A 25,264-nucleotide genomic window follows, 5' to 3' on the forward strand; every position below is an offset into this window, starting at 1 on the left:
TCTCTGACTTCCTGCAACAGGCCAGGGACTGAAGCCCCCGGTGAGTGAGAAGTAGCCAGCTCACCTGGCAATGACCACAACACAAGGAAAGGCAGGAGCCATCAATCCTAATGGCACACCCTCCCAAAGAGCTGGAGTGTTCTGAAGAAGACTGTTTGGAAGTAGCAATGGAAAATGATGCCTGCCCCATCTCTAGGCCCTGAGGTCCTGGGGGCAGAGGAGAAAAACCAGCATGCATTTGAGAGAACAGCAGGGGAGGCAGGCCGAGGAAAGGGCTGGTTTTCATCTCCCTGGATTGCTAGGATGGCATCGTGAGTGGGACGGTAATTTATTGCCTGGCACTGGGCTACACTTGCATTTCACTTCCCTGTCCCTTCCGACTAAATGCTGGCAACAGGCCCTGGTCACAGTTATGCCAGAAACACTCCCACACATTTCCAAACCTCCCTGCTGAAGAGCCACTCGCTCCATATAAGAAGGTTAAGGGAACACTCGGGGAGGAAGAGGATGAGGAAATACGGGAGTCAGCTATCAAAAGACCTCGAGTTCCTGCAGTCACCACGGAAGGGGTCATGGGAGTAGGGAGGGACGGGAAATGGGGCTGGGGTGGAGACTCCTGGAGATGGACCACCTGGGGCTTGGGCCGCTGACAGAATGGAGACGCACAGAGATGTGGCCACCGTGGACATCCCGGGAGACCGAGGGGCAGCAGCTGAAGATGCAGGGAAGACTGGACACAGCCCTGGGGGTGGGGCAGATGCAAGGGGACAACCCAAAGGGGCTTACAGGACTGGAAGAGTTAAGGAAACAAACACATCCTAGCGTTCAAAGCCAGCTCTGCCACCTCCAAATCCATACTCAGACATCCAAGGTAGGATGGCACCAAATAGAAACCGAGCCTTCTACCTAAGGAAGCTGAAACACGTGAAACTGCCTGGAGTGCATTGGCTGGGGAGGTTGAGGGCATGGAAAGCAGTAGCCAACCTCGGCTTCTCCCAGTTGCTCCATCTCCCCGGCCAGTTTCTCCAGGCCATCCCCAAAGGAACTGCGCGCCCCTCACACTGCGATTGCGCATAGTACCCAGCTTAAGCGAGATGATCCACAAATACCTGCAGAAAGGAAGTAAAGAGAGCTGCTGCTCCTGTGCAGATTTTCCAGCTCCTCCTTGTCCCTGATTGTCCAAACAGTACTCCTAGAACCCGTAAAAGACATCCTCTGGAGTCCTGAGGGTCTACTAAAATTAAATGCTCAGCTTAAACACTGCAATTTTACATGCAAAAACCAAGATTTTTAAAGGAGTTAGTTACTTTATTTTTTCTTATGCTTTTCACTGTCCAATTCACCTCATTCAGAAAGCCTCACATAATATCAGATCAGTATTTTTCTATCCAAAATGGGAAGAGGGAGGAGGAGAACTGTTAGTATCCCTGTCTAACCCATCTAACTAAACATGTAAGGACGGACTTGCCAAAGAGAAAACAAAACAAAAAGTTGGTTCAGGTGTTAAAATTTCAACCAAATATCAAATATGCTAGAGAGAGATGCAAAGAAAATGAACGCTTCTTCTTGATGGGGATTTATCTCCTGCTTCCTAAGAGTGGACTTGAGATTCACACCAGAAATTAAAATCTTCACCACTGAATCCACTCGGCTGAGTTGGAATGACACTTTCCAGCGCCTTGCCGCAGAGCTGAGTCGGCACCTGGTGTGAGATCTGAGGCAGAGGCAGGGGGCAGCATCGGTCCCGGGGCCCGGGGCAGGACACACGCCCACGCTGGTGGGCCGGGCAGCATCCCACCCATAGCTCCTCTGCTCCTCCAGCTCTGGGCCAGGCGTGCATGTTTAGCACAGCCGCAAAGGGCAGGCACCGGCCTCTCCTCCAGGAGCCCCCACCATCAGAGCAGCAGGCTCGGAGGTGGGGAGACGCTGACATGGGCTCCAGGCCATCCCTCTGGGGTCCAGCTCAGCCCCACAGTTCCTGGCTTACCCTTGCTTCCCTCCCTTCACATCTGCCTTCCCTTCCCAGCCACCTGCCTGCCTGAGGCCTTTGGGATCCAGCAGCAGACACCAAAATGATGCTTCACAGGCCTGGGTAGCCAGCTCCCACAGTGCATAGCCCGGTCCCCCACAAGAAATCCTATCTATGTGTGCATATGTATAGACGTGTGCACTGACAAAGACTCTCTCCTTGACCAAACTTCAGACAAGCTCCTGTGAGTCCTCTTTCCAACGAGGCCTCATCCTTCAGCCCTGTCCTCAGCCTGCCTAGCCCAGTTTCGGCAAGAATCCTGGGAAGTCACCCTGGGCCTCCCTGTTAGGCAAGTTTGGCAAGAATCCCCTACACTTAATGTCTCTCCTCTTAGTAATTCTCCACCCACTGACCCCTCACTCTGCCCACTGGCTATAAAGCCCCACTTGGCCCTGTATTCAGAGCTGAGTTCAATCTCTCCTCTGTTGCAATAGAGTTGACTCCTACTGTAGTAGTCTTAAGTAAAATCCTCCTCACCATTTTAACAAGTGTCAGAATAATTTCTCTTTAATGGTGTACATGTATATCTCTAGAACTATGACGAATACAGTGATTTTTACAGCTTTCTCATAATTTTCAAGGTGGTACTTCTTCCTTTTCCTTAAGTCCTCTAGTCAAAGGCTGTTTTGAAATTGTTCCAGGTTCAGTGTTCAATGGGAGTCTTTTCCTTCAAAAAAACATAAACATATATCATCACCCCACCACCAGGGGCCAGGAGCACTGGGCGAAGAATTTGCCATCAGCAAGTCCAGCAGCTCTAAGAAGGGTATTCACTCACATGACAACTAAACAAAATATCAGTCAAAGGTGTCATGGCAAGTGTTTCCCCCTTTCTGAGGTGCTGGGAGGCCAGGGGTCCTGCTGCTCTGCCACTCACAGCTGACTGGATAACTGGGTGACTATGGGCAGACCACTTCATTCACATCACAAAGCACAATGGCAGGACACCATCTGCCCCACCAAACCAAGCTTCAGTGATACTGAAGTTTCAGTGATAGTCAACTAAGTTTCAGTGATAGTCAAATGAGCAGGAAGGAGGAAGCAATCAGAAGACTGGAAAAGAACTTCACATAAAAGAGATACAACAAACAAACCTGCCGAAAAAAATCCAACCTTGCAAGTCACCAAGAAAATGCAAATTAGAAGAGGAAGGCAGCGTCCTGCACACACTGAATTAGCAGCCCTGCTGTGGCCGCATCCGCAGTGTCTCAGCAGCAATCACAACACCCAAAAAGGCTGACCCAGGAGGCCCCCTCCTGATGAAAACTCTCTCCTGCTAAAAAAAGCCAAAGGCCTAGAGATGTTCACCACAGTGTTAGCAACAGTACCAAAAACAACCTGGAAAGCAAGCAAGAAAGGGAACAAAAGAAAAGTATGTATTATTAATGCTTTCAACGATATGTGACTGCCAACGTGTGCCTCTAGCTAGTGGTAGGGTGCGGGGCTTCCTTTGGAGGTGATAAAAATGTTCTAAAACTGACTGTGGTGATAGGTGCACGTATCTGTGAACATGCCAGAAAGCTAAAGTGTACATTGTAAATGGCATCTAAAGGCATGGTCTGAGGGGAATCACCAGACACCGGGAGCAAAGAGACAAGCGGACCCAGAACCAAGCCCTGACGCAAGTGCCCAGCACATGGGCATCAGAAGTGGGGAAGCTCCAGGAGGAGCTGGGGAAAGGAAAAAAGCACCACGTAGAGGAAGCGCTGGACTGAGAGGACACTGTCGACAGAGAGAAAAAGGACAGGAAATGACTCCTGCTTTGGAAACTGGTGACCTTGGCAAGGGAGAGGAGAGGGAAGTCCGGCAGAGGGGGCCGAAGGGGGCGCACGAGGGAAGGGCAAGCAGGGGGGCTGAAGAGGGCACGTGAGGGAAGGGCAAGCAGGGGGGCTAAAGGGGACGCGCGAGGGAAGGGAACACAAGGGGGCCGAAGGGGGCGCAAGGGAAGGGTACACAGGTGGGCCGAAGGAGGCGCGCGAGGGAAGGGCACACAGCAGGGCTGAAGAAGGTGGATGAGGGAAGGGCACACAGCAGGGCTGAAGAAGGTGCACGAGGGAAGGGCACACAGCAGGGCTGAAGAAGATGCGTGAGGGAAGGCAGATGACCCTGGCAGAGGCTCTGCTTCAGAGCGGAAGACTGCTTGGCTTGGCTGAGCTGAGCTGCACATTGTGGTAATTACGGCACGTTTGCACACAGGGAAGCCAGTGGGGTGGGAGAAAAAGAGGCAGCAGGAGGGGGCGGGGAACACGGAGAGGACAGGAGGGCACAAGCCCCTGTGCCATGGGCTTTGCGGCCGTTCCGCAACATTCTAATGAGACACCAGGCCTGGTGAAGTCAACATCTGCCCCCTTCCAGCAGTGCCCCTTAAAGCATAGCACTGCGCCAAGAATACGGGTGGGAACTGGGGAAGGTGAAGAAGACCTGATGAGGGTAACGGGCTGCCACCATGTCCAGGTAGCCCGGCAACGGCTGCACAGAGTGTCAGGCTGCAGAAGCCACCTCTGCTCAGCGATGCCTCACTCTCACTCAGCTACACGGTCAGCAGATGATTTACATCCTCTAAGTAACCAAGCCTCGCTCTGACTAAGTAATCCTTCCCTTAACTTCCTTTTCGGAAAATGTCTTTACAGTCATCTAACATAACTGGTTCCCTCTGCCACAAAGTCAAGGAGCACCTTTTGAGGGAACAGTGGGATCTGCGGCAGCCTTGGTTAGGAAGACGTCCCTTTCCAGCAAACACGCCCACTAAGGTTTAGAAGCAGAGATGCTGAATTCTGCTCTGAAAACAACATTTTCTGAAAGAACAAACTTTGCCTTCTTTCAAAATAATTGCAGTGATTATTTTGGTCTCCTGTATTCAGCGACGTCTGCTGCCACTTCCACCCTCCATCAAGGTGACTTTGATAGAGACAAGCAGCCCATGACAAGATGAGCGACCTGCAAGGTGCAATCATCAGTGCCCACCCCAGGCAAGTCCCATTAGCAAACCAGATGAGGAAGTGACATTTAGACTTCTCCTAAACGGCCATCGCAATGTGACAGGGACAGTGGCAAAGCAGTGTGCAGGTAAATATCAAAGGGAGGTTGTCCATCCATTTAACGGTATTTCTTCACACCTACTGTGTTCCAGGCCATCCCAGGACAAGGCAGATGAGGTCTGCTAGCCTCTCATGTTAAGACTGGGAAACGCAAAGCACTGGGTATGATGCAGAAGAGCCGGGGGTCAGGGCGGTCTCCCGGGGAAGACGGTACTGGAGGTGAGACCTCATGGAGAAGTGCACCATTCCAGATCGCCAGGAACAGGCATGTGGAGCTCTGGGGTGGAAGAGGCTTGGCACGTAGGCATTAATTAAGGAAGCCAAACGAACTGGAACCGGGAGCGGATGAGAAAGTAAGGGACAAGGTGGGAGAGAGGGCAGGGCCAGGGGCAGAACCTGCAGGCCACCATGAGTCCTGGGTTTTATTACAGGAGTAACAAAATACGATCTGAGTTGCAGTTTAAACGGGTGTCCGGAGAATGAAGCAACGGGAGGCCGGAGTGGAGCCAGGGAGAGGGGCAGGAGGCTCCAGAGAGGAGATGATGGCAAATTAAATAGAACAAAGGCAGTCAGGGTGAGAAAGCGGAAGCAGGCTGGCTGGGCCTCTCGACGCATTCAAGGTGCATTGAGTAGAGGATGGCAGAAAAGGTGATTCCAGGGCTGGGCCAGAACAGCTGCATGGGTAGTCTGGTAAAGGACAAGGAAGGAGAGGTGACAATGGACAAGAGACACAGGCCCACGCTGGTACCTGACGGTGCTGCCATTCTCCCCGTACCCCTCCAGCTCCCCACGCTGCCTGCCCTTAGAGACAAAAACAGCCAAATCCATTTGGCCCTTCCTAGCCGTGTTACTGTGCCCATTGATTCAACCAACCGAGGACTGAAAATATTTGGGGAAAAAAATTGCATCTGTGCTGAACGTGTATAGTTTTTTTTTTCCTTTCCCTAAACAATACAGGAGAATAATGATTTATGTAGGTAGCGTTTACATCATATGAAGTGCTACAAGTGATCTAGAGATAGCTTAGACCATATAGGAGGCTGGGTGCGGTGGCTCACGCCTGTACTCTCAACACTTCGGGAGCCCAAGGCAGGAGAATTGCTTCAGCCCAGGAGGACGAGACCAGCCTGAGCAACATGGCGAGACCTCATCTCTGCTAAAAATAAAAATAAATAAATAAACAAACGATGGGGGAGGATGTGTATAAGTTATATGCAAATACTATGCCATTTTATATCAGGGACTTGAGTATCCCTAGGTTTTGGTATCCAAGAGAGAGCCTGGAGCCAATGCCCCCCGCCAATACTCAGGGATGACTGTGCTTCCCATCACACTTACAGTGGGTTGGCATGACCACACAATCCGGTTCTAGCCAATGAGACAGAGAGGTCTTCTAGAGACTCTTAAAAACGTTTGTAACAGCTTTATTGAAGTATAATTTGCATAGTAGTTGGCCCATTAAAGGGTGCAATTCAATGGTTTTGAGGATATACCACAGTCGTGCAACAGTCACCACAATGTACCACTGGAATATCTTCACCGCCTCAACTCCATACACTTTAGCCATCGCCCCCACCAAGTCCCCCATTCCCCCAGTCCTAAGAAAGACTAATCCATTCTGTCCCTATAGTCTATTTTGGTCATTTCAAATCATTGGGATCATACAACGTGTGTGTGGAATTCAGAGCCTGGCTTCCTTCACTTGGCATTGCATTTTAAAGGATCAGCCATGCCACAACATGGATGAGTAGTTCACTTGTGGTGTGGCTGCACAGCCCTGTGAGTATTCTCACATACCTTAGATGGATAAATTGTATGGCATATGAGTTAGCTCTCAAAAACTGCGTTTATTTTAGTAAGGCTTTCGTTTCTTGTAGGCAAAGCATGACAGCAGCTATGGGGAGAGAGGCACTTTATAGCGACAGTTGTTTCGGAAGTTTAAGATGCTTAAACAACCTCAAGGTCTAACAGTAAGTCAGATTCGTCTTGGATACTATGAGACCTGGGATTCTATACTGCTTCCGCTGAACAAGGAACTGGCAGCCTAATCTTGATCTACGCTTTCAATGGCGAGGTGGAAAGGCCACCTTCCCAACACCTTAGGACTGGGCTGAGCATTAAACGCAGTGGAAAGAGCACGCACTGAAGCCCCGGTTACACGGGCCGCCGTTCCCTGCCTGGAAGAACACCTCTCAGTAGCACCATCCTTTCCTTCCCCTTGCTCCTCCTCCTCTGTTTCCACCTCCCACTCACCCCTTCCCCAGGCCAGTCAGAGCAGTGCTATGGTTAATGATGATATTATAATACAAATGATAACAGCAGCACATCTTGGAAAAGAATCGCATCCACATACGACAGCCCTTTGGGGTGATTCTGCTGTTCCCTATTTCCCTCTCCAAGTCTTCTTAAGGTAACCTTGAGCAAAAGAACCACTAACGTCTGACCAAGGAGCTGGTGTCCAGGTCCCCCAGAAAGAAAACAGTGCCATCTTATGATATTTACTAAGCACTTCTTGGCAGCAGACATTGTTAGGTACTTCAAGTGTGTCACCTCCAATCCTTAAAACAATCCCGCAGGTAGATGCAAAAACCAAGATACAGAGAGGGTTTTCAAGAAAACACCATCTAGCCAGAGGCCTCCAGAAAGACCCTGGACTACAGTAGAACAGGCAAACCAACAGCCTTCAGATCCCAACAAGACCAAGCCCAAGAAAGCATGTGCAATGCAAACCATCTGTACTCTAGCATGAGAACATCACACTCCCTGCCATCCTAACCTGGTCAAGTCATTCCAGCAGCAGAAATGCTGTGAAATAAGGCACATCCTTAACACAGGTTCATTCACTGGACCCCTCCCATCTCATGGGACCCCCCTTTTGTCACTCCTCAGTCTTTTCACAGTAGCATTAATATGACATATTTATAGTATGCATTTTTTCTTTTTTTCCCCTTCTTTTCGTAGGCATTGATATAGTATGCATTTTTAAACCACACTTCACTCACAGTAGCAGAGCCAACATATGGCTGAACCTTACTCGCTTACCTGGGGCTTTTGATCTCAGTCTCTGAAACAGTTTACCTAGCTAATTTTTCCCCTTGTTCCCTTTTTTAGCTATTTGATGTGAAAGCCACGAGTCTTTTCCATTTTCCACAGGAATTGGTGTCAGTAACTATAAACTCATCCTGAAACAGCCAATGCAAGGATGAACATCAGGCAGCGGGCCAGACGTGGTCCGTAGGCCACCGTTTGCCAAACACCGCTCAAAAGCCTGATCAAAGGCCACAGCAGGATCTTTAAAATCGCCAATTAGAAGAAATATCCATTTGGTAGCATAGCAGAAGGTGGGTTGAAAGAGACAGAAGACATCATTCATTCAGCCGGCATTTAAGGACCTGTAAGCTACCAGGTGCTGCTCCAGATACACATGACAGTTCGTGTCTTTGAGGAGCTTAGAGGCTTGCTGGGTGGGGAAACAAACCAGCAACTCCACAGCCCAGCATGCTGGAGGCTCCGACAGAGGCAGGTTCAGGGCATGGGAAGCTGCCAGAGGGGGCACTGCAGTCATGGCCGGGATGAATTCCTGGACAATGTAACAGTAATGGAAACAGCATATACAAAGACAGCAGAATACCAATGCTGTTGTATTTGGAGAACTGTCAGCAATTTAGTACGGCCAAATACAGGGTGAATGTGAGAGTGGCAAAAAATGAGGCTGGAAATTACAAATATGTGCCATTCTAAACCTTTCACAAAGGAAGGAATCCCTCTGCCCTTTTAAGAGACTCCTGTGCAGTTCACAGGACCAGGTTTGCACGCACAACCCATGAGGCTTCAGAGGATGACAGCTCCATTAATCTACTGCTGGAATGCCATGGAAGCTCTGTGCCCACACACACGGGAAGCCTCAACAAAGATGCCCTGTACCACGATCAGAAAAGCAACACAGTCACGGTTCCTAAGAAGATTCGACAAATCATCAAGGTAATACTTCATCTTGTAAAAAATGACCAAAGTCTTGGGGAACTCAGAGCCTTTCTGTGTAAATACTTGCCCTCATAATGTATCTTGTAGGTTCAATCTTTAGCACATACTGGAGAGTACACATGGAGCAGAAGTCCCCAGATGATGCTGTCTTCAATGCATGTCACCAGTCTAGTTTCACAAATTACAAGAAGGCTAGAAAGACCCTCCTCAGCCCTGGGGTCATGTGTTTTCTGTGCCTGGCTGCTCTTCTATTCCATACTTTATTTCAACTCGGCAAAATGTAGAAATGTTAGTTATCTGTGAATAGCACCATGAGCTCTTCAGAAAAAAAATACCATCTAATAAATTATAGTATCTATCATTAAAAATAACAAACTGCCACATAGCGCCGCACAGCCCAGCTGTCCAAACGAGAAAATGGAGGCTAGGGAGGATGTCATTATTGATCGGCGGTTACAGTAATTAGAGGCTGAGGTGAGTGGAAAGAACCTTTCAGACCTCCTGACTTTTGTCCTTTTCTCAGACGACTCCAATTAGCCAAATACCATTATATAAAGGCCTTTCAAGAGACTGTTATTTGTTCAACAGTATCAAGCATCCTAAGTTCTTCTCCTTTCAAACTAAGTGTCTTTAAATCACTAATTAATATGACTTTAAATAACCATAAGACACTATCCACATTTCATGGGTAAACAAATTTCCCTGTCACCTAAAAACATACAGCCAGGACCCCATCAATCACAGTGTGCGTCCTCTTTCCAGGACAAGGGGCACCTGACACCTCTGGAGGGTTATGCTGACTTTTCATCAAAAATCAAACGCAATTTATATCTAATGGAAACATAGCCCATATGGAAGCATACTGATTTCATTCTCTGTTTTCTCACCGGGAATTAACAATCCACCAAAAACAACGGATCTTAGAAGTACCTCATGATCATAGCTCCTCCTCTCTTTTCCCATAAACCGCCTGATTTGAAATCTAGCTGAGTCTGGTTGCAGCTTTGTCAGTCATCCAAACTGAGATGACGAATCTCTCCTAACTCACTCTACAAATACCATGGAGAAAACTTCCTACCATGACTAATTCAAACTCAGATTTTAAACATATATTCTCCTCCAGTATTTCTGGTAGATCTTAAAAAGAGAAAAAGAAAGAAAAAGAAACTGTCTTCAGGATACTAGTGTGGAGAAGATACACCGAAGAGAGATCACAGCATGACGGGGAATTAACTAAGGGCTCTGGCCATAAAAGCAATGGCCAGTCGTGACCACATGAGGGAGACAAGGAGTCTAATGGACGAGCCACATCCAACTCAAAGCCTCCGTCCTCACTTAGGGCTGGTGAAGACCACAGGCCACGGTTAAACATGCTGTTTCAATAAGAATTCACATTTACTTATTTTACACACATATATTAAAAGAGCCTCCAATGTGACCTGTTACAAAATGTCTAATTACTCAAAAATATAGCATACACATCACCCTTTTTGAAAGATCACATGAGGAAAAGGTACAACTATCACATGATAGGCTTAGAAGTGAACAAAGCTTAATAATATAAACAGGATAAGATAAAAAGGAGGGGAAGGCAGAGGTTAAAGCATCACCGAGAACCCTCGCTGTATTTTCCTGTAGAGGTTTTCTTTGCCACCCAGAGAAAGATGCTGACTCTGCGTTCTGGACAGGAAGGGCAGGGGAGATAGGCAGGCACACACCCACCACCACTCCCAGGCACAAGGATGCTCATCAACAATGCATGACTGCTATTAACAAAAAAAGAAACACAGCAACAGAGCAATTAACAGAGAGCCCTATGTGCTCATCCACTCTGCTCTTCCCGGCGGCCATCTCATGGACACGCGTGCAAACATCAACCTCCGAGCACGTGGGGCTGGGAAACACAGTCTGCTTCTCAGTGCTGTCATCAAAACAAGACAAGGCCTCACATGTCTGGAGTGGAGACAGTCGGGTTCATCAGCCTGACACAGAAGAGTGGAATGGGTCACTCCAATTATTGGTCCTGCATACACGCTCAGTCATCTCACCATGTCCATGGAAACCACAGGGCACCCAAAGGGGAAGATATGGCCCATGCCCTTGAGAAATACAAACTCCAACAGAAAAACACAATACAGCATACGTATACATACACATACAGTGTGTTCATTGTAAAAAGAACGTGCATTTTATTTTATTTTTTAATTTTGAGATGGAGTCTCACTCTGTCACCCAGGCTGGGGTGCAGTGGTGTGATCTCAGCTCACTGCAATCTCCACCTCCCGGGTTCAAGTGATCCTCCTGCCTCAGCCTCCCAAGTAGCTGGGATTACAGGCATGCGCCACCTCGCCCGGCTAATTTTTGTATTTTTAGTAGAGATGGGATTTCACCATGTTGGCCAGGTTGGTCTCGAACTCCTGACCTCAGGTGATCCGCTCATCTCACCCTCCCAAAGTGCTGGGATTACAGGAGTGAGCCACCATGTCTGGCCAAGAATGTGCTTTTGAAAAATGCCTAAGGACCCAAGTCAGAATCAACTTTCCCATAAGCAATCATGATGAAGGCAAGGGTTGTGACAACATCACTCACACCTCGGCAGCCATGCGCTTGGCATCTAGTCTTTGCCAGGTCCAGCTCCAGGTAGAGAGCAGGCAGAATGAGGTCTTCTCCCACGGAGGGAGACAAGCATGGACCAACTAAATACGCAACTGATGACCGAATTGTAACTGTGGTAAGTGCAGGAAGGAAGACAGCAGAGGCCCAGAGTTCCTGGTCTAGCTAAAGACTTGTGAAGGCTTTCAAGAGGAGGCCAGGCCCAAGAGGAGTCACGTGGTGAAGGCACAGGGTGTGGGGACAGGGGAGGTGCACCAGCCCTACTGTGGGAAGGAAGGTGTGTGCTGAAGAAGTTCAAGATGCAGCAGACGCAGCAGGCAAAGGAGTGACACTGACGGCTCAGGCGAAGGGCTCAGGGCCATGTCACAACTCACCAGCCATGGGAACTGTGCTTGCTGAGGTGAGGTGTGTGGGGACACTGCCACCAGGAGAGAACAAAGTCCTGGCTACAGGGGCAGATGGATGTGCCATGGGTCAGGAATGGCACCCGAGATTCTAAGCCCCTGCACAAACAGAGTCCAGGCTCTGCCTCCTTAGACTTGCTGGATCGCGGAGAGGCTCAAGAAATCCCAGCAGAGCGGGGGAGGTGGGCAGCACTCCCAGGGGCTGGAGAGAGCAAAAATTCACTACAGCAGGTAACACCAGACCACTGCCCAAGCCACCACGGAGCCACAGCCTCCCCAGCAGGAGACACAGGTGGCTCTGGGAGCTCTGCCTTGGCCTGCTGCTCCCTCCCGTCACCGAAACGCCACAATGCAAATGGGCCATGCAGCCAGCTTCCACGGTGGCCCTGCTGGCCACCTGCTCACTCTGCAGGTACAACCAAGAAAAGCACAGTTCAAATGCAGCCCCAAAAGCAACAGCGACCCAATACACGCAGAAAAGAAGCTGCATGCCTGTCGCAGGGGCCCCGGTCAGAGCAGAGATTCACCTGGGTCACCAGAAGTCCTCAATAGCAAACAACAGCTACTCCACACGAGGATGCAAATGGCCACAATAAGCAGTGTGTGCCTTCAGAACCTTGGCAACAAAGAACCACAGGAGTTCACAAAAGGAGAATTCCTTTCTCATAGAGATGGCCGTGGAAATCACTACAGAGAAATCAATGTTTCCTTTAAAGAATGCTAGCATTTCAACAGGTGCAGCGAGAAGAGGGGCTCTATGAGGGCTGCTTAGTGTATACTGGGTTTCTTTTTTCTTGGGCGGGGGTGGAAGGGACAGAGTTTCACTCTTGTTGCCCAGGCTGGAGTACAATGGCGTAACATTGGCTCACTGCAAGCTCCGCCTCCTGGGTTCAAGTGATTCTCCTGCATCAGCCTCCTGAGTAGCTGGAATTACAGGGGCCCGCCACCACCCCTGGCTAATTTTTGTATTTTTAGTAAACACGGGGTTTCACCATGTTGGCCAGGCTGGTCTTGAACTCCTGACCTCAGGTGATCCGCCCACCTGGGCCTCCCGAAGTGCTCAGATTATAGGAGTGAGCCACCATGCCCGGCCAGAATTAGTGCATTTAAACCTCACAACTACCCTCAGAGATGCACACCCCACATTACCCTGGAGCCAGAGCCTACTCGAAGACAGACAGCGAATAGCCAGGGGAAAGCAGTGGGTGGAGGGCTGGAGAGAAAGATGTCCTACTTTCAGAAATGTGAAAAACAGAGAAGTACGAAATTTGTGAGGTGCCAGGACATGAGAGTGAGGGAGTGGAGTCCCTGCCTGGACAGCAGCAGTGATGGAGCAGCACTGCAGGGGGCAGTAATGGGCCAACCAGACGGCCTGCAGGGAGGAGAGCCCGTTCCCCAGGGGAGAGTGCTGCCTTCCCAGAAGGTGTCCTCGACAGGAGAGAGCCCTTTGAGACCCTACCCTTTCCTGGGAGTGGTGAGCACCCAGGGCCTGGCACGGGGACAGGAAGTCCCGGCCCTCCCATCGCCAGAGATCTCTCCAACAGCTTCCCAGCTGCACAGGCCCTGCTGGGTCAGCAGAAGCCTTGTCTCCTTGCTGAAGAGAACCACATCACCCAGGGTAGCCTGCATCCAACTGCTGGTCAGTGAGAGAGGAGAAAGGCCCGGCCCCTCAGAACAACATGGGACACGTCTGCAGGGCACGGCAGTGCAGAGCTCCCCGTGCGGCTGAGGCCTGTGTCGATATAGCGCTGAAGCCCAGCTTCTCCCACTGTCCAGTCTCGCCTCCGTCTCTTTCCTTCCACGGGGCTGATCCCATGAGTACCTCCCAATACGCTCTGCACACATCAGTCTCCACAGCAGACAGCACTTCCCTGAGAACCTAGCCGGCACCACACACTGGGCCAGGGTCAGGGGTACAGGCAGGAAGGCAGGTTTGGGGCAGCTGAGCCACAAGTGCGTAGGGAAACAGGTCATGTTTCCTGCTATCAAAAAGCAGATAGCACCCAGGAGCAGCATAAGAAGAGAAGATGAAGGCCAAGAAAGGAGCCTGGGAGAAAGGCAACCTTGAAACAGGGGCAGAGACACCGCATGGCCCCATAAGAGCAAACACACGCAAACCTCATCTTTGGTTCTGGAAGGGAAGATGGAGTCACCCAGTGACTCGAAGGGGCACAAGGGACCCCTGGGTTCTGCTCATGCCCGTCTCTGATCCGGGTGTTGATTACAGCGGTGGCCACTTGGTGAGAATTCACTGAGATCACTGAGACACATTCCTACGAGTCGTGTACTCCTCTATGTAAATGTTACGCTTTGACATTTATATTTTATAAAAGGCAGGCTAAGGAAATGGGAGGCAACACAGGAGGCTGAGAAGAAGCCCGAGAGGCGGAGAGAAAAGCCGTGGAGTGTGCTGGCCGGCCAAGGAGCAGGAGGGGATGGCGTCAAGGTGGGAGGAGGTGGCACAGGGGTCCCAGAGAAGTGAGTATGGAAGGAGGGAGCCAAGGCATGGGGCAGGGACCTTCTCACCGACGAGGAGCTGGCCAGTGTCTTCCACCCACTGAAACCCAAGCCCAGGGTTTACATGAACCAGCATCTAAAGTGCTCCCATTCACAGTCCCTTGAAAAAAAAAATCATGGTTTGAGCTCACTCACCCTGATCCGACAAGAAGTCCAGCATGGTCTGTAGCAGGAAGGACAGGTGTCTGACAGAGAGGGCTGGGTTCCCCATCCTTCGGGAGGCGTAGACCAGTTCATGGAGCAAACGCATCTGGACCGCAGCCCAGCCTCTGTGCGTGCCTGTGATGGAAGTTACAAAACATCACAAAAGTGCTTGGAGAGGGTGCAGGAAATACAGTTAATCTAAGTTGTAAAACTTGGCAATTTGAAGACAAATGCCTCAACCATCAAACTCAAAGAGCAACAAAAAATATTTCCTCTGTTTTTAATGACCCTGGAAAAGGACTTTAAAGTTGGCGTGGGTTTCATACAGCAAAAACAGGTATTACATTATAGCTTCTCTCTTCTGCAAAGACAGGATTTGATTTCAAAAATTACCTGTTTTGAAATAATAAACTTAGAACAAAAGTTGGTTTTCATATATCTGAGTTAGAGACATACTTTTTTTTCAAGAAAATACTCATATTTGAAGGGCCTTCATTACCAACAACCAAGAACATTAAATCAAAAATATTTCTCTAAAATATGAGAAAAATGAAGAAAAGTAGATAGCTAAATTAGAAAAAAAGTTAAATTCTACAGCTGCTCACTCCAAAATAGTTTAGCATCTTTGAATTAAAGATGGAGAAATTTGGATGCACAGACAGTCGAAAAGTATCTCTTTTTTTAAGAGATGGGGTCTTTCTCTGTCATCCAGGCTGGAGTGTGGTGGTGCAATCATAGCTTACTACAGTCTGGACCTCCTGGGTTCAAGCAATCCAATCCTCCCATTTCAGCCCCCTGAGGAGCTGGGACTACAGGTATACACCACAATGCCCAACTAATTTTATGTTATGTTTTTTTGTGTTTTTTTTTCCTGTAGAGACAGGGTCTCCCCATGTTGCCCAGGCTGGTCTTGAACTCCTGGCCTAGAGCGATCCTCCCACCTTGGCCTCCCAAAGTGCTAGGATTACAGGTATGAGCCACTGCTCCCAGCCAACCTGTGTTAACACACACAGCCCGCCAATAGTTCTAATAACCAATCACACAGACTGGCTAATCACTGCTCCAGCTGATCCAAAACTTAGACCATGAGAAAACACATAAAGGCTCATTCAAACTCCGACAAAACTGCCATGCACTGAAAGTCCATAATAGCTCACGACAGTTGGTTAACAAGTATTTACTGAGAACACAATACTGTGCAGGGCAGGTTCAGGAGAACGAGCAGGGAGATGAAGGGCCTGCTCTCATGGCATTGACACTCTTGTGGGAAGAGTTAGGCCTCAGCCCTGGGAAACAGCGTGCTGGTGGATGCTGGGACAAACACAAACAGTAATTGTGAGGGCTGATGGGGCTGAGTGGTGCTGCGTCAGCCAGGGTAGGTGGGCAAGGAGGTGACCTCTGGGGTGAACCCTCGATGAGAAGGGGGCCACACCAAACTGTAAAGCGGAGTCAGTAGTCATAGTACAAGTCAACGTTGTGAGGTTTAAGTGCAATAACCCATTTAAAGCACTTCAGCAGTGTATTTATCATACGTTCTCAATAAATGCTAGTTGCTATTAATATTATTATTCAATGAATATAATGTGGTTAACACACAGGCCAACCTTTGACTCTAGCTGTGACATGATTAATGATCCATCCTGTTCCACTGTTTCACTAAGAATGAGTCCTCCATTTTCTCAGATCCCTGTTGAGGTTATTTATTAAAATTACCTGCCTGTGTGTCAAAATCCCCCCATTCAGGTATGACTTCCTGTACCTGAAGACTGTGTGTTACTTACTATTGCATGCCCAGGACAGGGCCTGGCATGAGATTGGGCGCTCGGCTGATGCTGACTGGTGAGCAAGCAGAATAAGAAGGGATGCTCGCTCCCCAACGCAAATAGCAGGGGCCCTTCCTTCTATCCTAACCTTTCTCTGTTTGCCCACTGATATTTGAAGACGCTGCTCCAAGAGTTCCGCCACTCACAGCCCTTCCTGACCTCTTCTCTCAGCACCCTGCCCTGCACAGCCGACCAGTCCCTCTTCTATATTTCCACTGTATTTTGCACAAAGTTCAGCTCATAGGAGTTATCTGGCAGGTACCATAAGGCATCTGTAATCTCATGTTTTTGTTTCTCTCATCGATCCTTAATTTCCTTGGGAGACAGGTTTGGTCTTATCCATTCGAGTGTCCTTAATGCCTGGCAGGGTGCCTGATAACACAGTTGGTACTTAACATGCATGTAGATCAAGATGCAAAGCTGATGAAAGGAAACCCTCTCATGTTGTGGACATGCATACAGCTATGAAGGAGAACCGTAATGTGGTTTCTGGGATCTGCTATAAAATGCTTCAACAAAAAATAAATAAAGTAAAAATAAAGCCAGTGTGGTCAAATCTTGATAATGATTTAATCTGGGCAATGGACTCATTATTCTATTCTATCCTCTCTAATTTGTATATATTTAAAGTATTTCTTCATAACTTCTCATTGAAATCGTTGGAGCTGACCCTACACACACTTAAAAAAATAAAAATAAAGAAAAACACTACTTCATATCTCTGTAGTTTATCTTTGTGACATCTTTTGGAATATAAAATGGTAGTACTTCTCATACAACTGCAGGAAAGGAGAGAAAGACGAGTCCCTGCAATATTCCATATTGTCAAAAGAAGCCAAGACCAAATGCCAAAATGAAGAAGAGATTTTTTTAAAGATTATGAAGCTGAAATCAATGTCATGACTAACCTAGCCATGAATTCAGAAAGACCCAATTTAACTAATCTCAACACTACCATATCTAGAAGGTTTTCTCACATAGGAATTGGGCAAATATCACTTTGCTGATTCTTTTAAAAATAGATAATGATCCAGTTCCTACCACGGGCGATTATGAGTAAGACCGAGTATAAATGTTCTTAACAGTAAATAGTGTACAAGCCATAATTTCTACGTGGCTCAAAGTGCTCTCCCTATAAAATGTGAATTATTTTTCTGAAAACACATTTGCAGCATATGACCCAGTGATAAAATTTTCAATACTCTTGTAATCAAAAAGTTCACCAATTTGGAGGTTTATTATATATATGAACTATTGCCTTTTAGCAAATCCATCTGCCTTAGCAGTCTCTTTCTTTCATAAGAGTTCCTGGGCAAAATTTAATCCCTTGTCCAGGAAAAGGCTTGAGCAAAAGGCATGATCAAAAATCTTCATATACAGCAGCACAAATAAGATTTAAATGATACCAAGCGGCCCCTTAAGCCAGCAAATACACACAGCACGCATCAGTGTTCCTACCTCGACTGTCTATAACCAGTTAGTGCAAATGTTCATTTCAAGAAAAAGACAGAATACATTTTAGGACCTGAGAATACAGACAATTTGCCTTTTATTCACAGATACAGGGTGTTAGTAGATTTCCATTAAATTCTCTGGGAGCTATTTAAAGCAGTCCAGAGCCACAGTGGAGATGGGGTTTAAAGTGACTTTTGTGTTTTGTTAAACACACAGTCAGCTGACATTTATCATTTTTACATTATTTAATCTCAGCCAGTCACCTTCTTTCTCTAGCCTCTTTCACAAACTAATGGCAAATGTCTCCTCCTGACACAGATGTTTGTTTTTTTTTTTGAGACGGAGCTTCACTCTCGTTGCCCAGGCTGGAGTGCAATGCCACGATCTCGGTTCACCACAACTTCTGCCTCCCGGGTTCAAGTAATTCTCCTGCCTCAGCCTCCCGAGTAGCTGGGATTACAGGCGTGTACCACCATGCCCAGCTAGTAGAGACGGGGTTTCACCATATTAGCCAGACTTGTCTTGAACTCCTGACCTCGGGTGACCCGCCTGCCTCAGCCTCCCAAAGTGCTGGGATTACAGGCGTCAGCCACTGCTCCCAGCCCCAGACGTTTTTCAGATGTACTTACAAATCATGAGAAGTGTTATAACGAAGAACAAGAGAATTCAATGAAAAGAGAAAAATAACAGCGTTCGATGAAAGAGAAAAATAAAACAGTTCCACTTAAGACTGAAAGGACCACTGAGGACCTCTCTGAAAAAATGGCATCCAGCTGTGACCTGAGGATGCCTGGGAGTGAGGCAGGAAGAATAGGGAAGAGCATCCCGAAGGAGGCAAGAGGCATCAGAAGAGCTCAGACTGATGCAGTCTGAAATGTTATAGATAACTGGCCCCAGGACAAGAAAAAAGGAGAATGAAGGCGACTCCTAAGACGACTTGCATAGAGCTCAGGAGGCTTGCTTTTACCCTGAAGCCAGTCTGGAGTTATATTCAAAGGATGCAAAAAAAAAAAAAAAAGGAACTGAAAAGCAATTTAAATCTTGCCTGAAGTCTCTCAAAAGCACAGCAAATGGGGATTCCATTCACAAGTGCACATCGAAATCTATGAAAACACACTTTCTCATCACTCTACAAAGCAGTAGTGTGATTGCTTTAAAAACTCTTTCTTCTTCCTAAACACTACTCCTTCCCAATCAAATTTCTCCAGAATCCAGCCTAAATGAGCTTAGACACCCAACTCTCCCCTGCTGAGACTCTGGGATCTAATCTCTCCTCCTCCACCAGTAACTCTTAGCATTTTTTTTTTTTTTTTTTTTTTTGAGATGGAGTCTCGCTCTGTCACCCCGGCTCAAGTGCAGTGGTACATTCTCGGCTCACTGCAACCCCTCCACCTCCCAGGTTCAAGCGATTCTCCTGCCTCAGCCTCCTGAGTAGCCAGGATTACAGGCATGAGCCACTACACCTGGCTAATTTGTATTTTTTTAGTACAGACAGGGTTTCATTGTGTTGGCCAGGCTAGTCTCGAACTCCTGACCTCAAGTGATCCACCCATCTCAACCTCCCAAAGTGCTGGGATTACAGGCATGAGCCACCACACCTGGCCACTCTTAGCCTTTTAAAATGTAAATCCTACAAGTTTTAGGGCTTGTCCAGTTATTTTGTCCAAAATTAACTGTGTTGCTAGGGCAGGCCCCTCCCTGGCCCTCATCCACAACCAAAGGCCAGGGAGGGCCTGCCCTAGCAACACACACTTCTTCTGGGGGAGCCGGGGAGGGACGGGCCTTGCAAACCCCGTTCACGCTGGCCTCAGGGGATGCTACGGGAAGCACACTAGACCTGACCAAAGATCTCATTCGACTAACAGCCACTAACATTTGCTGAGCACCGTGCGAAGCACCTCCCAAGGACTGACCAATTCAATCCTTACAACCTCCACCGGTAAACTAGTGTAAACCAGTGCCTCGCTTACGGATGAGAAAGTGGGCACACAGGACTCAGGGACACGGCCAGCGTCCCACAGCTGGTCAGTAATGGCATCCTGCGCTCTCACCAGCTGTGCGACCTCAGGAGTAACACTGCACCCTGCCTGCCCTGGGCCCTCACATGGCACGTGGAACGTGCGGTCTCCACTCACCAGGCTGTAAGAAACGAGGTTACGCATGTGAAACCGTTTACCACGAGGCCACGGCTAGCCTTGGCGTGGATTAGAAAGAGACGCCCCATAGGCAAACGCAGCCTGCAGGCACCAGGCTTAGCAAGGCATGCCCAGAAAGTCCCTGTGGGAGGCAACAGCACCCCTTCGTCTGCGTGCACCCCCAGCTGTGAGCCGCAGATGGCTGGCAAGCACGGCCCAGCACCCCACACAGGCCACAACTGCACGGCAACCCTGCCCAGCACAGCAGCTGCTCCAGGTATGTCACCTAAAATACCAAGAAACAGCGAAGAAAATGTGAACAATCACCTTTTCCGAACAATCAATTTTATGTAACATCTAATAAGGACAGTTTATTTCAACTTTTAAGTTCAGGGGTACAAGTGAAGGTTTGTTACACTGGTAAACTTGTGTCCTAGGGGTTTATTGTACAGATTAGTTTGTGACCCAGGTATTAAGCCTAGTATCCATTAGTTATTTGTCCTGATCCTTTCCCTCCTTCTACCCTCCACCCTCCAAAAGGCACCAGTGTATGCTATTGCCCTCTACGTGTCCATGTGTTCTCATCATTTAGCTCCCACTTATAAGTGAGAACATGTGGTATTCGGTTTTCTGTTCCTGCATTAGTTTGGTATGAATAATGGCCTCCAGTTCCATCCATGTCCCTGCAAAGAACATGACCTCATTGTTTTTATGGCTGCATAGTATTCCATGGTGTACATTAGCACATTTTCTTTACCCAGGCTATCACTGATGGGCATTTAGGTTGATACCATGTCTTTGCTATTGTAAATAGTCCTGCAATGAATGTATGCGTGCATGTGTCTTTATAATAGAATGATTTAAAGAAATATAAATCATTCTATTATAAAATTTTTTTAATAAATAAAAATATCCCTAATTTCGAGGCTTACTATAAAGCCATAGTACTCAAGATAGTGTGGTACTGGTGAAAGAACAGACAAATAGGTCAATGGAGCAGAAGAGATAGCCCAGAAATAGAACCTCAAGTATAGTCAACTGGTCTTTTTCCAAAGCAGCAAAGACAATCAATGGAGCAAAGACAGTCTTTTCAATAAATGGTGCTGAAATAACTGGACATCCACAAGCAAAAAAAATAACTCTAGACACAGACCTTACACTCTTCACAAAAATTAACTCAAAGCGGATCATAAACCCAAATGCAGAACGAGAAAATACAAACTTCCCGGAAGTTAACACGAGAGAAAATCTTGGTGACCTTAGGTATACTAATGACTCTTTGGATATAACACCCAAGGTATAACCTATCAAAGAAAGAATTGATAAGCCAGACTGCACAAAATTTAAAACTTCTGCTCTGCAAAAGACATACCAAGAGAATGAGAAAACAAGACACAGACTGGGAAAAAATATTTGCAAAAGACACAACTGATAAAGGACTGTCATCCAAATCATACAAAAAACTCTTAAAGTCAACAGCAAGGAAACAAACAACCCAATTAAAAAGGAGGCAAAAGATTTGAAAAGACATCTCACCAAAGAAGGTATCCAGATGGCAAATAAGCATAAGAAAAATGCTGAATATCACATGTCATCAGGAAATTGCAAAGTAAAGCACCAAGATACCACTACACACCTATAAGAATGGCGAAAATCTAACACTGACAACCCCAAATGCTGGCAAGGATGTGGAGCAACAGGAACTCTCATTCATTGCTGAAGGGGATGCAAAATGGTTCAGCCACTGTGGAAGACAGTTTGGCGGGTTCTTACAAAAGTAAACATATTTTTACCATATCATCCAGGAACCATGCTCCTTGATATTTACCCAAATGAGCTGAAAACTTATGTCCACACAAAAACTTGCACACGAATGTTTATGGCTGCTTTACAATTGCCAAAACTTGCAAGCAACCAAGTTGTCAACCAAGATTCATTAGATGAATGTATAAATAACTGTGACATATTCTGATAGTAGAATATTATTCAGCACTAGAAAGAAATGAGCTATCAAGCTGAGAAAAGACATGAAGGAAACTTAAATGTATATTACTAAGAGAAAGAAGCCAATTTGAAAAGGCTACATATTGTATGATTCCAACTATATGACATTCTGGGAAAGGCAAAACCATGGAGACAGTAAAAGGGTCAGTGGTTGCCAGAAGGTAACAGGGAGGGATGGATGAGAAGACAGAGCACGAAGGATTTTCAGGGCAGGGAAACTTCTCTGTATGATATCGTAATGGTGGGTATTCGTCACTACACATTTGTCAAAACCCACAGAATGTACACCACCAAGAGTGAACCCTAACGTAAACTATGAACTTTGGGTGACAATGATGTGTCAACATAGGTTCATCAATTGCAACAAATGTACCACCCTGGTATGGGGTGTTGACAGTGGGGAAGTCTGTGCGTCTGCAGGGGCAGGAGGTAAGTGGGTCATCAGCCTCAATTCACACATCCTCGTGGTCCATCTAAAGGTGCCAATCATGAAACAAGGGCTGGGGAGACAGGTTCCATCCCATCCCTCCAGGGAACACAGAGGAAAAGGAAATTAGAGAAAGGGAGGGCAGGTAAAGAAAAACTGTTATAAACCTCATCTCAGAGTACACCTTATCCATCTTTGTGTATGACCTCACCAGGTCTCCTCTATTCTGCACCCCGTCATGGTTTTTAGGGCTTCTTTAAACATAGGGCTTGACATCTGTCCGTGCTGGATGTGCTGATGATTGGATTCATACTGTTAGTGGAGTTCATTTTGAACTTGGATTTTATCCCTTGCTTTTGTCTTAGCTATTGGTGATGATCCTGAGTGCAAGAGGTCAAGAGCAGAGTTCAGGACCCTCTCCAGCAGGCCTTCTCTTCTGCAGGGACGTCTTGGTTCTTGCTTTATGCTGGACATCACTGACATGTTGAGGGTGAACACACAAACTCCCTGGCAGATCTCAGCCATTTCACCCGAGCGCACAGCGCCACAGGCTTTTATCACTTGCCCAGAGCGGTCATGAGCACTCCGCCTGCCCCTGTGGCTCCAGAGAGGCAGGATCTCTTCGGCTCTAGAGACAAAAACCCACAAAAATTGGGGATTCATATGGGGAACTGGATGGGACTTGGGGGATTTTCAACCATGAACATATCTGCTTGCACGCAGGGCCTCAGCTTTTCCCGGCGTAGCTTCAGGCCAGACCACAGCCGTCAAGAGTAGAAGTGCCCTCCCCAGACTGCAAAAGCTCCCCTCAGGTCTAGTTCTCTTCCCTGAAGAGAAATAAGAGGCTAAAGCGCTGCGTACACCCCATCCCCAGCCTCCCTTCACTCCCCTTCACTGCCCGCCTGACTCTCCTCCTGCTATCTTACTCACTCAATCTGCGTTTTCTCTTCCAAACCCAGTGCCCTCCTTTTAAATGAGGCAGGAGGATCACTTCAGCCCAAGAGTTTGAGGCCAGCCTGCGCAGCATAGCGAGACCTCATCTCTAAAAAATAAAAATAAATAAATGATTTCCGATACCACAGTGTTCTCAGCCACAGATTTCGCAAAGTATAGCTGCCATGCCAAATCTGGCCACCATGTACTAATGTAAACACACTTTCGTGGTTTACGTGCTGTCCATGGCTGCTTTCACACCACAACAGCAGGGTCGAGTCATTTCCGCAGACACCGTGTGGCCCATAAAGCCTGAAATATTTACTAGCTGGCCCTTTACAGAGAACGTTTGCTGACCCCTGCTCGAAGCTAATCAGAATGCATCCTGAGAATCGGATTTCAGGTTCTATCAAATATAAGTGTTGCCTTGGGAAGATGGTTGAACAGTAAGAAGTCTGGGGAGTGTGACTTAGAAGTGACTGTCACAGCAACCATAGACACGTAAGTTAGAAGCAGGTTCTGGAAGAACCTAAGAGCTCTGTGCAAACACCGGGAAGCTGTCACATGTGAGAGGCACCTGTTTATTTCCACTGTAGAGGGCAGAAACTGTCTCCTTTGCCATTGCATCACTTACCCAACACACCACATGGCATGGGGACAGGAGTATAATGAATTACCTGTTGAATCAATGTACAAAAAAGTCCAATAGATATGTCTTCAGATATTCTAGTAGGTGAAAGTAAGGAGAAATTCAATGTTGGGGAGAGCCCTATCAGAATTATCCAAAAGCAGAACTGGATTCATCATGAAGCCATGAGCACCTCCAGTCAGCAGAGGCCAGTGAAATGGATGCACATGACCACATAAAAAAGATGCTGAAGAGGCCGGGCGCTGTGGCTCATGCCTGTAATCCCAGCACTTTGGGAGGCCAAGGCAGGGAGATCACCTGAGGTTAGGAGTTCGAGACCATCCTGGCCAACATGGTAAAACCCCGTCTCTACCAAAAATACAAAAATTAGCTGGGCATGGTGGCGGGCGCCTGTAATCCCAGCTTCTCAGGAGACTGAGGCAGGAGAATCACTTGAACCTGGGAGGCAGAGGTTGCAGTGAGCCAAGATCGTGCCATTGCACTCCAGCCTGGGCAACGAGAGTGAAAGTCTGTCTCAGGGAAAAAAAAAAAAAAGGATGCTGAAGAACCCATTTTTGCCGTGATGGGAAATGAACCTAGATGACATCTCAGTTGTTTCCTGTTAGAAGCCTATACCTTCACTAGCTCTAGGCTTGAACCGAAGAAAAAGTGCTGTATGCTCCCTATCTAAAAGCAACCCCTCAAAAATGGTTTCTTTGATTTGTTTTTTGGGTTTTTTTTGTTTTGTTTTGTTTTGAGACAAGGTCTTTCTCTGTCGCCCAGGCTGGAGTGCAGTTGCACGATCCCAGCTCATTGCAACCTCTCCCTCCCAGGTTCAAGCAATTCTCTTGCCTCCGCCTCCTGAGTAGCTGAGACTACAAGCACGTGCCACCATACCCAGCTAATTTTTGTATTTTTTGGTAGAGACAGCGTTTCACCGTGTTGGCCAGGCTGGTCACAAACTCCTGACCTCAAGTGATCCGCCTGCCCTGGTCTCCCAAAGTGCTGGGGATTACGGGAGTGAGCCACCACAGCTGGCCCCAAAAAATGTTTTTTCTCCTTCTAATCAGACTTTGTCTAATACTGGGCATTATCCTTGTACATATTTGTTATTAGATTGATTGATAGCT

The 25,264-nt window shown here is 47.5% G+C and overlaps 1 protein-coding gene and 1 long non-coding RNA gene across 6 annotated transcripts in view; both read right to left on the minus strand.

The window, feature by feature from the left end:
* TRAPPC9 (trafficking protein particle complex 9) overlaps positions 1-25,264 on the minus strand; it is a 713,063-nt gene that overhangs the window by 606,244 nt on the left and 81,555 nt on the right. For all 5 annotated transcript variants that reach the window (XM_017962346.3, XM_017962349.3, XM_017962347.3 and 2 more), the window contains one exon: positions 14,721-14,864. In XM_017962346.3, coding sequence (XP_017817835.2) covers positions 14,721-14,864 — 144 coding nt within the window. The remainder of the gene's footprint in view (positions 1-14,720; positions 14,865-25,264) is intronic.
* On the minus strand, positions 2,659-3,885 carry LOC103887185. Its single transcript, XR_651180.4, has 2 exons — positions 2,808-3,885; positions 2,659-2,696 (listed from the first exon to the last, which is right to left on the minus strand). It is a non-coding gene; the product is annotated as an uncharacterized LOC103887185 (long non-coding RNA).

The sequence above is a fragment of the Papio anubis genome, chromosome 8 (assembly GCF_008728515.1).
Source record: "Papio anubis isolate 15944 chromosome 8, Panubis1.0, whole genome shotgun sequence".
NCBI lineage: Eukaryota > Metazoa > Chordata > Mammalia > Primates > Cercopithecidae > Papio > Papio anubis.